At 36.1% G+C, this 16,982-nt stretch overlaps 1 protein-coding gene across 3 annotated transcripts in view; it reads right to left on the bottom strand.

Annotated features, from left to right (window-relative positions):
- RELN (reelin) overlaps positions 1 to 16,982 on the bottom strand; it is a 558,183-nt gene that overhangs the window by 183,600 nt on the left and 357,601 nt on the right. For all 3 annotated transcript variants that reach the window (XM_027539733.1, XM_027539731.1, XM_027539732.1), the window contains exons 15-19: positions 16,143 to 16,271; positions 15,081 to 15,190; positions 12,097 to 12,163; positions 1,285 to 1,518; positions 454 to 615 (exon numbers count right to left, since the gene is read on the bottom strand). In XM_027539733.1, coding sequence (XP_027395534.1) covers positions 454 to 615; positions 1,285 to 1,518; positions 12,097 to 12,163; positions 15,081 to 15,190; positions 16,143 to 16,271 — 702 coding nt within the window. The remainder of the gene's footprint in view (positions 1 to 453; positions 616 to 1,284; positions 1,519 to 12,096; positions 12,164 to 15,080; positions 15,191 to 16,142; positions 16,272 to 16,982) is intronic.

Below are 16,982 nucleotides of genomic sequence, written 5' to 3'. Positions count from 1 at the left end.
AATTATGTTACATGCAAATTTAAAAAAATCAGTCATAAGATTTTATGAGTTATTATCTCATATGATTTATTATAATTTATCATATATTGCTGACAAATATTTGTCAACAGCATTTATAATTTAGTACTATATTAAAATCTTATCTAATAGTTTGTACTATAGTTGAAAAGGGAAAAAAGTGTTAATTATTTTTCTCTTTCCTAGACATAAAAACATATTTCCCTTAGATATACATTTCAGAATACGAGAATAAATTTTTTCAAATTACCAGAAGTCAGCAGGGCAAACAGATTACAAGACTGTAGCTTGCTAGTTTTTCATTGCAAGAGGCATCAATCTTTATCCTTACCATCTCTCAATGCAAAAGTATCTAGGCTCTTACACCACTTGAACAAAGATTTCCTTAGGAAGGAACTATCATCCTCCCATTTTTCCAAATGCTTTCCAACATACCTGGGCTCATGATAGTTGAGATATGAATAATGCTCCAAGAGTTTCCAAGTTATCCCATTATCATAAGAATAATGTAATAAAACACCTTCACCAGGTTGGTCAGGGGCTTTGCACGTGCTCAGAACAGACTTGCTTCCCAGCCTCAATGTGAACTGGAGAAACCTAGACATGAACTGTCTATAATTAGTGTGCATAAACATTTAAAACATTCATTGTGGCTTTTAAAGAATTTTGAACCAATTTCAATAAACTACTCAAAAGCTGTAGGTTTCCATTCATCCCTCTTCTATAAAATGTAAGCAATTTCACTGAGATATATATGAATATATGTAGAAGATGAGGTCAATACATGTGTTTTATAGACATCTATTTATACAAATATAACCATATGTTTACACATATTTGTATACTACATACTTGTGTACATACACTTAAAATGTCAATCATTCTCTTGCTACATTATTTATTAAGCACTGGGGGAAGGGAAGATGTAGGGTAAATCTAATCAGCCTCTGCAAGCTGCCAAATAAATAAAACTACATAAATAATTAACTAGCCCTTGGCTTAAGAACAGTTTTGATGCTAACATTTCATATTTTTAAAAAAATCTAGTCAGTCATTAGTATCTTAAAATCATAATGAGCCTTTTAATTTATTAAAAACTAGGGCAAATTAACCCTATATAAACTATAAGCTTCCTCTTATCTTGACTGAAAATCAGAAGATATATATATATATATTAGTAACAAAGGAAAAAAAAGAAAATTAATAGATATGAATTCAATCTTTGCTATCTTATTTCTGTATGTATTTCATTCTGCTTTAACTCACCTGGATTGTGAGCTGTCAAGGAAAGATGTGATTAACTGACGCCTCCCATCTTTGTTGAAAACCAGGGCCTTACCACTGGCCAAGACACCACAGCCAAAGCTGACTTCAGCACCACGGATAGAGTAAAAATTATGGTAAGAAGAGAGCCTGGAACTGCCAAAGCTTTCAGAAATAAACATTGGGAATGTCTGGGATGCCATCTCACAAGCTGGCCCAGAAAATCCAGGGTCACATCTGAAAGACAGACAATGAAATTAAATCCTAAACGTTAGTCCTTTCAGAGATTTCTTTATTTACTTTAGGGATGAGGAAGTCCAGAAGCCAGTATTTGAATGAATGGTGAGGAAGGCTTATTTGTTTTTGGAGAATACTGAATTTGAAGGCTTGATTTGGGAGAAGTTACTGTAAATACTCTAAAAGAATACAGTCCTGCTGTAAAAAAAAAAAAATTATGATTAAAACATTTATTTAGCACTTGCCCTCAACCAATGCCAATAATTTACCTGCAAATGTATCTATATTTGTGCATATTTCCAATTTAAAATCTTTGTAAAAGTTATATTATGTGTATGCAATTTTATTCACAATGATGTTCATTAAATTTACAAAAGAAACAATGTAGGTAAAATACTTCTATAGGATATCTAGAATAAATTTCCTTTAGAAACAAATATAAAAATACATGCTATGTTTTTTACAGTAATTACTGGAAATATTCAGAAAAGACTGGAAAATAAATCTATTTTTATTTCAAACTGAATTGCATTATAAAGGGAATGCATACACCCTTGACCTAGATAGATGTCCTTAGCAGAACTGTGTTGTCTCTCAGTGGAATCCCACATTAGCAGTGCTTCGAGAAAAAGCAAATTCCCCCTTCACACACGCTACACAACAGCCTGCCCGCTGCCATATAAGGATGTACTGTATGTATGTGAGCTGACTAGAATATAGACAGAGTTACCTGAGTCTTCTGTTAGTGACAGAACTCATCACAGATGACTTAATAACTGAATATCAGAAACTTCTTATATTTTAAGGAGTTTGCTCATCAGGAATCAGTTTCAAATTCTTTATTTGTACAGCACTATTTCCTTCTCATAATAATTACTACATTACCCATTATAAAATTAAATTGGTATCTTTTTGGGTGGGTGGCAGGTTTCTAAGCATTCAAAAATTTCTAAAACCTGGAACAAGCCTTTTATTTTTATTTATTTATTGAAATTTTAATTGAAGTATATTTGATTTATAAGGTTGGGTTTGTTTTTGGTGTGCAGAAAAGTGATTCAGATATATATATTGCTTTTCAAATTATTTTACATTATGGTTTATTAAAGGATATTGAATACAGTTGTCTGTGCTATGCAGTAGGTCCTTGCTGCTTATCTATTTTGTATACATAGGGTGTATCTGCTAGTTCCAAACTCTTAATTTGTCCCTCCTCCACTGCTTTTCCTGTTTGGTAACCATTAGTCTGTTTTCTATGTCTGTGAGTCTGTGGAACACGTCTTTTATAAAGCAAGTGCACCGACAAGGTGATATTATAGCAACACTTACAGACTACTTCATTAGCACAAATGCAGAAACTGAGATCTATGCCAGCCTCACAGAGGGTCCCTGGAGTATGTGAATGTCCTGAAATCAAATGCGAAATTTTATATGTATTGGATATTCCTTGGGAGGTTTAAGTTATCATCATTTCATCAAAAAGGCTGCATCCTAAAAGGCCAAGAACTATTGTAGCACACAGCTAACGTTGTCTTGGCATTAGGGATGGGAGTGGAAAAGAAGACCAATATTTACAGAGCAGGTAAATATGCCTCAAACAGTTCACTTCTTTCTCAGGTTATCCCTTTGACTTAGTCCAACTCTGAATAGCCAAGCAGTTTCTAAAAAGGATAAAAAGTCAGCTAAAGAGGACACATTTTTAACATTGGAAAACAATATGGTTTACCATGGTCACAAATTGGAATTAATGCTCCCCAGTAAGATTATCTATTGCCAGACTGCTTTTCAGGGCAAATGTATATCTGTATATTAAATGCATCTTCTTCAGTCTAGTGATTGGGGGAAACTGGTGATCATTTAGAGAAGACTCACTTTGGAGTCACTTCCCATCTTGAAAGTGTACTTTAATCAAAAGTTGCATAATTGGGATAGAATGCTGATAAGGAGTTCACTCAAATATATAATACCTTTGTAGCCTTTGTTTTGCAGCAGAATAGTAGGTTGGCACACACTGAGGATTTCAGGAACGTCCAGAGGCTCTTCAAACTCCAAATATGTTCCTTATTGGTTCATCTATGCACCCTTAAATGTGGCATCACCATCACCTTGAATGTCAGGGGAAGAAGCCCGCCCCTTAAGATACACAGATGACCTCTGTGTAGGAAGGTGTCTAATACTCTCTGTCCTCATTAGCATCTCTAACAGAAATAAGCTTATCAGGATAAAAAGTTGTCAGTTTAGAAAACCAGGCCTTTTTGCCCCAGTTGCTTAATAATAAAATATTAAATATATTTCCCAAGGGAAATGATCAGTTTTTCTATTGAAAATTGATCTTTTTGTAAGTAATCCTCTGTCCAGTATTACTTCTGATAGTTACCACCCTGTGGTCTTTAGCTACTTCTGATCACATGTTACATAGGGTTAACACTAACCATTTTGTCATTAAAAATATATTGACTTGATTGTTAAAAAAAAAAAAAAAAAAACAGGCCTGGGGATGGTACACAGCCAAGGAAGTGTTAGAAAGCAGGAGAGGTGGAATCCTGGTAGCAAATAACAGTAGTGACTAAGGGAGAAGAGTGGGGAGAGGAACAGCTGCAGAGGCCCAAATTCAAGGATCTGTTTAAAGGACATAAATGGTATTGAATGTGAATTACTTTTCTGTGGAATTCTGCCTAAAATTGAAAGGCATACATTGCTGGAAAAGGAGGTAGTGGCCAAACATTTAGTCCAGTCACAAATGAAGAAAGCCAATGAATGTCACAAGAAACACTGCCAGGAACAGGGACAAAACTAAAGTTCCAACTAGTGAAAAAATTTCGCAAGACCTCAGTAGGAAGAAAAGGCTACAATTATTCAGGATAATATATAGTGTCTAAAAAAAAGATGCTCAAAAGGCATCTGCCATTCAGATTTCTGTTTGCATCCATCATGGGTGACACAGATGGCTGCCTTAACAAAGTTATTTAATGCTAACAGAGATACTGTACACAAAATAATGAGGTACAAAGTGTAACCATTGTAATTATAGATAGGTATTTCAGAAATAGCACTTTCTATTTTCATTAATAAAAGCAGCTGTCATTTTAGGTAATTTGCTTTCAAAATTTTTCAGGACAACTTTAGAAATTACAAAAATGTAAGCTTCTCTGTGTTAATTTTATTTGAAATGCACTAAAGAAGAGGATGATCTGTCTACGGATAATGAGTAAGGATAAACTCGAGGAAAATACCAGTTGATGTTTCATAGTCCTAATGAGTCAGTGTTTCTGGGCAGGAGCTGGTAGTTTTATTAAAAAAAGGCCGAGATGCTTATTCTGTTTTGAGATAAAATGGGAACTTTTCAATTCTTTACATATATTTCCATTACAAACATTTCCATTATGCAGAATGGTATCTCTGTTAATTAAATTCATTGAAATACAGTTAAAAAAGTTAACCCGAGACTCAATGTGACAGAGTAAGTGTATGTAGAACTTACCCCTACCCTATGAACACATTAAAAATACATCTATATGTGAAACAATTCTCATGTAAAACTAAGTGGAAACTGGCAGAACTCCCACACAATCAAAGCTGTAAGAAAGGTGGTCATGTAACCAGGTAGGATGGGAAAAAATTAGGCATCAGTTGGGTCCTGTACCTCTAGGAGGGGTCCCCTTGGGTGCTGGGAGAATGGCTGGGACAGACAGAAGGGCTGCAGAAGCCTAGACTCCACTCGCCAGGAGTAGGAGGGTCCTGGCTTGCCAAAAGAGAGGGCAGAGAGAGCTCTGGACTAGCAGCTGCCACCTCACTGTGCTCCCCAGTCCAAGCTGGGTGAATAGCCAGCCCTGTTCACTCTGCAACACAGCTTGGCATGGCATCTAGAGCTGACAGGTCCTGGGAGAAAACTCGATATAGGGACATAGGAGCAGCCCTGCAGTCTGGGATGTGGTTTGGGTGGGGCAGTCCACTTGTTCTGGTAGCATCATGGAAGCAGCACAGACCTCTGATGGCAGAGCAGCTACTGGAGCCCCTGCAACTGGCTCCCAGCCAAAAGAATGTTGCAGCCCCACCCATTCCATGCCACAGATTGGTGCTAGATCTCCAGCAGACAGGTCCTGGGGGAAGACTAGATCTAGGGACAAAGAAAAGGCTTGGGGGTCTGGGGTATGGTCCAGCTGGGGTGGCAGCAGTCATTGTTGGCACTTAAACGGCACCCCAGAAGCAGCCCAGACCTCTGATGGCAGTTCAACCGCTTCAATTTCTGAAACCACAAGCTCTGACCCCCTGTCCCAGCTGAGCAAATGCTCTGGCTCTGCCAACTCCAAGCCACAACCTTGCACTAGATCTAGGAAATGAAAACAGAGAAAAGGATGCAAACTTGGGCTGTGTCTGAGTAGAGTTGCAGATACCAACACAGGCAGCACATCAGACTTTTGTAAGCACAAGAGCCTTACTTACTTCAGCTCTCTCCTTTGGGCCAAAGGCCTCAGTGTCAGGAGAAAGAATAACACATACTTAAAGGGAACTCAAGGCTGTATATTGTCACCCTGCTTATTTAACTTATATGCAGAGTACATCATGAGAAAAGCTGGACTGGAAGAAGCACAAGCTGGAATCAAGATTGCTGGGAGAAATATCAATAACCTCAGATATGCAGATGACACCACCCTTATGGCAGAAAGTGAAGAGGAATTCAAAAGCCTCTTGATGAAAGTGAAAGTGGAGAGTGAAAAAGTTGGCTTAAAGCTCAACATTCAGAAAACGAAGACCAAGGCATCTGGTCCCATCACATCATGGGAAATAGATGGGGAAACAGTGGAAACAGTGTCAGACTTTATTGTTCTGGGCTCCAAAATCACTGCAGATGATGACTGCAGCCATGAAATTAAAAGACGCTTACTCCTTGGAAGGAAAGTTATGACCAACCTAGATAGCATATGCAAAAGCAGAGACATTACTTTGCCAACAAAGGTCTGTCTAATCAAGGCTATGGTTTTTCCTGTGGTCATGTATGGATGTGAGAGTTGGACTGTGAAGAAGGCTGAGCGCCGAAGAATTGATGCTTTTGAACTGTGGTGTTGGAGAAGACTCTTGAGAGTCCCTTGGACTGCAAGGAGATCCAACCAGTCCATTCTGAAGGAGATCAGCCCTGGGATTTCTTAGGAAGGAATGATGCTAAAGCTGAAATTGCAGTACTTTGGCCACCTCATGGGAAGAGTTGACTCATTGGAAAAGACTCTGATGCTGGGAGGGATTGGGGGCAGGAGGAGAAGGGGACGACAGAGGATGAGATGGCTGGATGGCATTGCTGACTCGATGGACGTGAGTCTGGGTGAACTCCGGGAGTTGGTGATGGACAGGGAGGCCTGGTGGGCTGCGATTCATGGGGTCACAAAGAGTCGGACACAACTGAGTGACTGAACTGAACTGAAAGGGAACTGAGCCAGCTAGAGCCCAACCTTCAGCTTTTCCCCTCCAGCAACTGGAAAGCAGACCCAAGCCCTGACAGAACTCCAACAGTTACGGAGCAGAGAGGAGTTCCATCTCACACCCTGCACAGGCTCTAGCTCTTCCAACATTAACCACACCCCCTATCAAGGTGATAGAGGCCAGCATATCCCGAGGAAAGATTGGCTGGCATACAAATCAAATTCAGTCTCATGCTAAAGATACTGACGCGCTCACATAAAAACACCCTTTCAGGGCCACAATAGATAACTATTTCACCTAAATTCATAAAGACAATGAAAGTTAAGTAAAATGAAACACAGAGTAACTACTCCTAATTGAAAGAGCAAGAGAAAACCCCTGAAAAATTAAACAATGAAACAGAGTCTAAAAGACACTGAGACAGAGTTGGTAATAAAAATGCCAAATAAATTAAGGAAGACTAGCAATATAAATGCAGATCATTTTAACATGTAATGAGAAACTATAGAGATGACCCAATCAAAAATAGATAATTCAGTTTCTGAGATAAAAAACCTTATAGAAGCAATGAATAATCAAGTAAATGATACAGAAGAATGTATAAATAGAAAAATGGAAATTACCCAATCAGAACAGCAGACAGAAAAACAAATGAAAAAATGAAACCAACATATAAGATCTATGGAATAATACAAAACATTCCTACTGTATGATAGGGATTCCAGAAGGAGAAGAGGGAAAGAAGAGGATCAAAAATGTTTTTGGAGAAATTATGGCTGAAAACTGTCCAAACCCAAGAAGGAGACAGGAAGGAAAATTATCCAGGTGCAGGAAGCACTGCTGCTGCTGCTAAGTCACTTCAGTCGTGTCCGACTCTGTGCGACCCCATAGACGGCAGCCCACCAGGCTCCCCCAACCCTGGGATTCTCCAGGTAAGAACACTGGAGTGGGTTGCCATTTCCTTCTCCAATGCATGAAAGTGAAAAGTGAAAGTGAAGTCGCTCAGTCATGTCCAACTCTTCGCAACCCCATGGACTGCAGCCTACCAGGCTCCTCTGTCCATGGGATTTTCCAGGCAAGAGTACTGGAGTGGGGTGTCATCGCCTTCTCTGGCAGGAAGCACAGAGGGTCCTAAATAAGATGAACCCAAACAGAACCACACTAAGACATATAATTAAAAAAGGCAAAATTTAAATATAAAGAAAGAATTCTAAAGGCAGCAAGAGAAAAACAGAGTCATACATGAGGGAAAACCCATAAGGCTATTAACTGATTTCTCTGCAGAAACTTTTCATGTCAGAAGGGAGTGGTATGATATATGAAGTCTTGAAAGGGAAAAATCTGTCACCTAGAACATTCTACCTGGCAATATTATAATTTTGAACAGAAGAAAAGATAAAGAATTTCTCAGAGAAGCAAAAACTAAAATAATTCAACAATACTAAACGTATCCTAAAATAAATGTTGAAGGGTCTTCTCTAAATGGAAAAGAAGCAAGAATCAATAAGAAAGGAACTATATAGTGAGGACTGAAGATCACTTAAATAAGATAGGAAATAGATTAAAAAAACAACAAAAAATTATAAAAGCAACCATAACTACAATAAACAGTAAAGGGATAAGCATGAAAATGTAAAAAAAAAAAAATGGCATAAAAAACATAACACGTACGGGAGGGGAGTAAAAATGTAGATCTTTTACAATGTATTTGAACTTAAATGCCTATAAGTTTTATCAGTTTAAACAAGTAGATATAGCTATGGGTCAATATATATGAACCCATGCTGTGGTTTAGTCACTAAGTCATGTCTGACTCTTGTGAACCCATGGGCTGTAGCCAGCCAAGCTCCTCTGTCCATAGGATTTTCCAGGCAAGAACACTGGAGTGGGTTGCCATTTCCTTCTCCAGGGGATCTTCCTGACCCAGGAATCAAACCCAGGTCTCCTGCACTGCAGGCATATTCTTTACTGACTGAACCACCAGGGAAACCCATGGTAATCACAAATGAAAAAATATACAAAAAATGCACAAAATTCAAAAAGAAAGAAACTGAAGTAAACTATAAAAGAAAATGATCAAACTACAAAGGGCAAAACAAAAAGAAAAAAGAACTACAAAAACAACTAGAAAACAAGAAATAAAATGGCAATAAGTACATAATTCTGGAGAGGATGTGGAAATAAGGGAATCTTGTACACTTTTGGTGGAAATGCTAATTGATACAGCTACTTGGAAAAGAGTATGGAAGTTCCTTAAAAAACTAAAAATAGAATTACCATATGATTCAGCAACTTCACTCCTGAGTATATATCTAGAAAAAAACAAAAACTCTAATTTGAAAAAATATGTGCACTCCAATGTTCTCAGCAGTACTTTTATAATAGCTAAGATATGGAAGCAACTCAAGTGCCCATTAACAGACGATTTACTTAAGAAGACATGATATATATGTATAATCACATCTGAGTAATGGAAACTTACTCAGCCATAAGGAAGAATAAAATATTGTCATTTGTGGCAACGTGGCTGGACCTAGAGAATATTATGCTTTTTGACGTAAGTCAGAAAGAGAAAATAAATACTGTATGATATCACTTGTACGTGGAATCTAAAAAATAATACAAATCAATATATATAGCAGAACAGAAATGGATTCACAGACATAGAAAATAAACTTGTGGTTACTGAAGGGGAGAGGGAAAAGAGGAGGGACAAACTAGGGGTGTCAGATTAATAGATATAAACTATATATACAACAGATAAGCAACAAAAATTTACTGTACAGCACAGAAAACTATACTCATTACTTTGTAATAACCTATAATGCAATATATTAGGTTGGTGCAATAGTAATTGTGGTTTTGCATTGTTGAACTCTGCTGATTGATATTGGAATACACTCTTAAATAAATGTGGTTATACATCATTTTAATGTGCATTTCTTGCTTTATTTTTTTTGCTAATGACTTATTACTTGCTTTGTATTTTTCGATTATTTTAGACTATGAAAATGATGTTAGACAAAAAGCAAATTTGAGTGATTTTCTTATTCGAGTTCAAACTGGGTCATAAAGCAGCAGAGACAACCTGTAACATCAACAACGCATTGGGCCCAGGAAGTGTTAACGAAAGTACAGTGCAGTGGTGGTTCAAGATGTTTTGCAAAGAAGACATGATGAAAAGAGTAGTGGCCAGCCGTCAGAAGTTAACGACCAACTGAGAGCATCACTGAAGCTGATCCTCTTACAACTACACAAGAAGTTGCCCAAGAACTCAATGTCAACTATTCTATGGTCATTCTACATTTGAGGCATATTGGAAAGGTGAAAGCTCAATAACTGGGTGACTTATAAGCTAAACTAAAAATCAAAATCTTGTTGTTTTGAAGTGTTGTCTTCTCTTTTTCTACACAACAATGAACCATTTCTTGATAGGATCGTGATGTACAATGAAAAGTGGATTTCATACAACAATCAGTGACAACCAGTTCAGAGGCTGAATTGAGAAGAAGCTTCAAAATACTTCCCAAAGCCAAACTTGCTCCAAAAAAAGGTCATGGTCACTGTTTGGTGGTCTGCTGCCAGTCTGATCCACTACAGCTTTCTGAATCCCAGCAAAACCATTATATCTGAGAAGTATGCTCAGAAAACTGATGAGATGCACCAAACCCTGCAATGCCTGCAGCTGTCATTGGTCAACAGAAAGGGCCTAATTCTTTTCCAAGACAATGCCTGACTGCACATAGAACAACCAACACTTCAAAAGTTGAATGAACTGAACTGAACTGAAGAGTATTGAAAGCTAAATAAAGCATATTCTTTATGGAAAAAAAAAAATTTGAATGAATTGGGCTAGGAAGTTTTGCCTCATCTGGCATATTCACCTGACCTCTCGCCAACTGATTACTACTTCAAACATCTTGACAACTTTTTGCAGGGAAAATGCTTCCACAACCAGCAGGAGGCATAAAAAGCTCTCCAAGACTTTGTAGAATCCTGAAGCATAGATTTTTATGTTAAAGGAATAAACAAATTTATTTCTCAATGGCAAAAATGTGTTGACTGTAATTGTTTCTGTTTTGATTAATAAAGATGTGTTTGAGCCTAGTTATAATGATTTAAAATTCACTGTCTAAAATCGCAATTATGTTTGCACCAATCTAATCTGCAAAAGTAATGAATCATTATGCTATTCACCTGACACTAACACAGTATTGTAAAGCAAGTATACTTCAAATAAAAAACAAAGCTAACCTGACACTCTGATCTCAGTGGTGACCAGTATTTTGCCTTATAAAGATAATTTACAAATGATCAGGTTCAAAACCCTTTTATGATTTTTCCATTAAGCAATTAATTAGTGACTTTTTAATTTGGAGGACAAGAAGAGACAGACTAGATGATCCATTGTTGAAAATGTATCTATATAACAAAGACTGTAGTTTCAGGGATTCTCAGGATATTTTATAATTAAATATTATAGAGGAATGATATAATAAATATGACTATCATTTTGCTATGAATATAACAGAATGGTCTGGTGGGGGGTAAGGTATTACACTGTTTATGTGTAATTTCATACTTCATATTCAATATCATTATTATGTGAAATTCTTTCTATATCATTTGAAGACCTAAAAGATTCTCAAAAGTAAGGAAGATTTGAAATAGCACTTAAAGATGATGGATTTTCTTATCAATTCTGTTAATTTGGCCTGCTTCAGTTTCCTTTCACATCAGGTTTATGGATCATCGTTGATTTTTATAATTCATTTACAAAGCATGCCAGAAATTCAAATATAATTCATGAACACTAGAACAAATTTATGTAGAAATATCATATTGAAGAAACTAAAGACATACAAGGCAGCCATCAAGATATGAAGAATTCAAATTTGTTCACAAATTTACATGAAGTACGCTACATTTGTTCACAATTTAGCCCAATAGAAAAATTATTTATTAAGCAACTTCCACTTACAAATATATTCAATAATCTATTACGCTGAAATTCCATCTGGAGCATGCTACTTTTGGTCTTGAAAAACCTCAAAAGCCTAAAAAGGAAACTAATTAATTATAAAACAAATTAATATCACCTGTGGTTTCAGTATATAACGCACATATCAAAAAAGAGAAGTATAAATATTACTTAAAAATGCTTACTTGCAACCATGTCGAGTGCACTGTCCTCTGCCAGAACAGAATTTGAGACATGATGGACCAATATAAACTGCAGGGCAAAAGAGAGCATGTGAAAGATGGCAAAATCACAGGAAAGGCCAAGACCACCACCAGCATGTGAAACAATTTTGTGGAGCAATAGCCATGAAATCTCTTTCTTGCATGTATGTTGTGCATAGGACTCCAGTTGACATACAGAGTGCTGTGTGACAAGGTAAGTGTGTACTACAAATCTGCCAGAATGGTTTTAACTTAAATAATCCTTTCAAAATTTTAATCTGTCATAGCACAGAAAGTAGGAACATAGTAATTTGGGTTCTTAACGCAGTCTCTTCATCTAAAATGGTTTCAGGCAGAATATTAGTGCTTCTGTCTTGAACTTTCTCCCAAGTTGATATTCTTTGGGTGGAAATTAAGAATTTACAAAAGATCAATTTGATATATCACAAAGTGGACAGATTATCATTTAATTTAAAAATATCATTTCATTTTCATCTGAGGAAAATCTATATCACTGCAGATGACTATTACATGTACTTCTAAATATTAATCTATCCTTCCTCAAGTGCAGACTTAATATCTGTGGTTGAGCATAAAGTCTTCTCTATACTTGTAGAGCTTTTTAAAAATGGTAGGTTTGACTGATAATGATATTACAAACCTAAATTCTAACCGTGGGAATGATGAGAAAAGGGGCCCTGATTGTTGAATGGTAGGTTTGAGATACTCAGACTCAAATACATTTAAAGATGTTAAGCTTTTGATGAGTACAATCAGTAACACACTAAATAGTGTAAAAGTGGAACAAAGCTAATGTGGAATCAGAGATCCAATGGTTATTGAGCTCTCCTGTATTCGATTTCAGGCATAAGCAAAGTTACTATTCATTATCATTTTCTTCTTTAAGAATTTTCTTATCATCTTTCCCTGCTAATTATGAAATCATTAGGACTCACAGTAGAATAAATTTAAAGGCTCTGTTTTTCGAAGAGTGTTGAAAAGATAAATCCATTTTCTTCACTATTTTCACTAATGTAATCAAGCTAAACAAATTAAAAAGTGGTGACAAACATACTTTGCTCTAGGATCTTTCATTTTACTAAGAATTTTCAATATTGATCTGTTTTTTTCTATTTGTTTTCTTTGATGTAATTCTGAAATTCCATAGTGAAATGGGAGAGATTTGGGGGGTATTCTTTGGCAAGTAGACACAAATTTCCCTTGAGAAGATATGTGTGTATTCCTCTTGCCTTTTGAAGAAGCCAGAAAGCAGGTTCTGCTTCTGCAAAAGCCTCACATATAAAATATCAGAATTTAAGAGATTCTGTGGCTAGTTCTACATTTGACAGACAGTGCTAAACATGCCTATTCCATGTATTTTTATCTTTTCTCATTCTACTCAAAGCATGATGTTGGGAATTCATGACCTGTAGCAAACACTTTCTGATTTAAACTCATACTGTACGTCTTAAGGAAATTTAAATATTCTTTTCATAGGCTTATATGTTCTTCATCTTGCACTTTACTTTTTTGATAATCTAAAGTAATCTAAGCTCATTCTAAGACCATTGAAAAGTATGACAGCAGGAAAATGTCATCCATAGCCCACAATCCAGAGGCATATACTCATTCCCTAGAGCTAGTAATTCAAGTTCTATAACTGGTAATTCAAGTTCTATGGAAAATAGTCTACCAGTGGAGAAATTTCATAAAAAATTCATCTTCAGACGTTTTTGCAAATACAGTGTGTTTGTCTCTTTATGTTTGTACCCATGTGGCTCATATGGTCTTTGAAATCTGAGTCTATTATTGGTCTTCTTTTAATATATATTGTTTAAAAAATTTACCAAGATGATTAGACTGCATTGCTGACTCAATGGACATAAATTTAAGCAAACTCCAGGAGACAGTGAAGGGCATGGAAACCTGGTGTGCTACAATTCATGAGGTCACAAAGAGTCAGACACAACTCTGACTAAACAACAACAAACAGCAAATTATTTTGCCTGAAGTCATTCCTGAGTTTCAAGAATTGAAACTTCTTGAATTGTGCATTAATTTTTAAATTATTCAGAAAAAAATGTTAAGAGATGGAAATTTAGCATTTTACAATAGTGAAAGGTTTTCCCACTTTATAAAGTTAACATAAGTCAGTGGCTATCCTAAACTAACTTAAGTATTGATATTTTGTCATTTCTTCCCTCCCTTTTACTTTCTTGCAGTATAACCCATTCAGTCAAGTTTATATACTCTTTAAAAACAGGAAATGTCTGAATCTGCCTGAAGTGAGAATTGTTAAATGAGCTGGCTATTAATAAAAAAAAAACAGGAAATTTACAGTCATGGACTCCAACAGATTAAATATCTTCTCTCGTGAGTACTCAACATGAGTGATACTGGCTTTAATGTTATGCAACAATTTATCAACAATTCATTTAAAAATTAAAGGTAACAGGATATTTTATGTATTTCTAAAATTTCCCTTTATGCTATTTTCTGAAAAGGAGATAAAACACAGGAGTTTCATTTTAGAGATGATGTTTCCTGATGTGTGGTGTCTGCATCTAAAAAAGAATCATTCCAGATGTCATGGTAGTTACTAAGAGCAGAATGAGTCATGTTAATACATGCAGTATGGTATTTATGTTAATTTTGTATATAACATTCAAAAGAAATGTTAGGCTATCCCCTGTCATCAACTGCGAATCTGAGTTTCAGAGCTTTATGCATTTTAAAAGAATGTATGTTGAAGCGTACTAGCATCTAATATTGCTGACTCCACTATCTTTATTTTTCTGATTGTGCATCTCTGGGCTTCTAACGGAATGCAAAGGAGAAAGGGAAGAAAGGGCCTTTAATGAATTGCAAGACCATGACTTAGAAATGTGATTAAGTATGTGCAGATGAACAAAAGCGCAGAAAGAGTCTACTTCAATGGCATGTGATTACGACAGGCAAAAACTAACCATTATCAATTGCCCACATATTTCCAAGGATTGGTCCCGTTTGTCTCCAGCGAATTCTGGTGTCCCGGGTTAGTGCTGCATTAGGAAGGGGAATTGTTATTCGGTTCCACCTGCAAGAAAGTTAGCACAAAACAGCTTCATATCCAGTTCACACCTTTTGAATCTATTTTACATGCTTTTGATGTTCTAGTCTCTCTATACTTGAGATGGCTGGTAATAAACTCTTTAAATTCACATGTGGAGTCTGTTTATAATTTTAAAACAAATATGTAACTTCTAGAAACATCCATAGCAAATTAAGAGTATCTTATAGCCATTGATTTTTTTCAGACTTTTTAAAAGGAAATTTTACATCAATACTCAGACCTTAGATATTATTCTACGATAATCTGTGATGAGCTAGGGTGCTGATTAGCACTGATTACTTCTTATTTTTTGCTATTCTCTAGTTATACGTGTATTTAAACACAGGCTAGAAAGGAAAATAATTTTTAACTTAATCTTGTATTCTTGGAAACATTTTTACTATTTATCTAGTGATTATTCTGTAAAGTGGCAAGTATTTTATATAGACATCTTTAATTCTCTAAACGGTCCTTACAGGGGTATATCATTGTCCTTAATTTACATGGAAAGAGGTGAAAAGTTTGAAAGAGTAAACATCATTATACAAGTAGATGGCAGAACCACGATTTGAGACCAGGTTCGATTCCAAAGCTTAACTTTCTTCCACTTGTCTATCCTGCATCTTTTCATTAGTAACTATTTTGGCAGTTAAGTCTTTTTGTCTATGACCAGATGTCACTATATAGAGTTTAAATTTATGCAATCCAAAATATAAAAGCTTAATACCTAAAGAATGAATGACTCTCTACAAATTGTGATCATGCATCAGATTTACAAAAATTACTTTTTTAAAAAATGAGATCACTCCTAAATCAGATGAGAAGGAGAAGGCAGCTTCCTTACCTAGTATACCAAAAACACTAATCTCAGGCTTACTTACTGATTTTGAGTCTGTAACGTGGATTCAAATCTCTTGCTATGTTAGAGTTCACTCACCCACTGTAGTTTTCAGAGGAGTAGATCGTGCTGTGAGGGAGGTGGGGTCCGGCACAGATCTCAGGCAAACATTCAGTGTGGAGTAGCGACCAGGAACGCCCATGGTTGGTAGAAAACTCTAAGCTGATACTGATCACACCAGAATAAGCATAACAAAACGGAGCAAAGATAACAGATGAAAGTAAATGACTCATCTCTGGAGAAGTATATTAAACATCTGTAGAACTAGTGTAAAAAAATTTAAGATGCTGTTTCCAAAGTGATTGTTTTCCCCTCTACTGAAGTCTGGCCAGCCTTCAAAGTGCAAGCAGTTAAATTACTGCTAATAGAAATGAACGATGTTTTAAAGACAGCAAATGGTAACTTGAGATTGTGCTTCTGAATTTGATAGATGGCAAGGCAATTACCATGTCTCACACTGCTACTTCATTCTGTGAACGTGAGACTGACAAAATCCGTAGGAAGGAGAAGAGCAACACTTCAGCAAGTAAAACTGAGAATTCATAGCTCTTGAAGTGCTAGTTGATTTCTGTGTCTATTATTAGGGGGCCACTAAACTACATGGGGTCAAACATTTTTTCAGTTATTTGTTTTTTCTTCTCTCTCTGCAATCTGTTGGAATGGGTGGCTACCAGAGCTAATCCAAACACTTTGACACCTAAGATCAACTTCTTAGAATAAAGTCATTTCTACTTAAAATCTATCTAATCATACTCTCTGTATTATTTAAAGAAATTTTCTTTTTCCCTTGGGGGGAAATTTGTATTTTATTAATAGATACTTTATTAAAAATTAAAAATTAAGTTGACAACTTACTAAGAAGTTGCTCTGATTGAATAG

The sequence above is a fragment of the Bos indicus x Bos taurus genome, chromosome 4 (assembly GCF_003369695.1).
Source record: "Bos indicus x Bos taurus breed Angus x Brahman F1 hybrid chromosome 4, Bos_hybrid_MaternalHap_v2.0, whole genome shotgun sequence".
NCBI lineage: Eukaryota > Metazoa > Chordata > Mammalia > Artiodactyla > Bovidae > Bos > Bos indicus x Bos taurus.
Note: the sequence above shows the minus strand (reverse complement) of the source record. Positions and strands in the feature narration are given on the sequence as shown.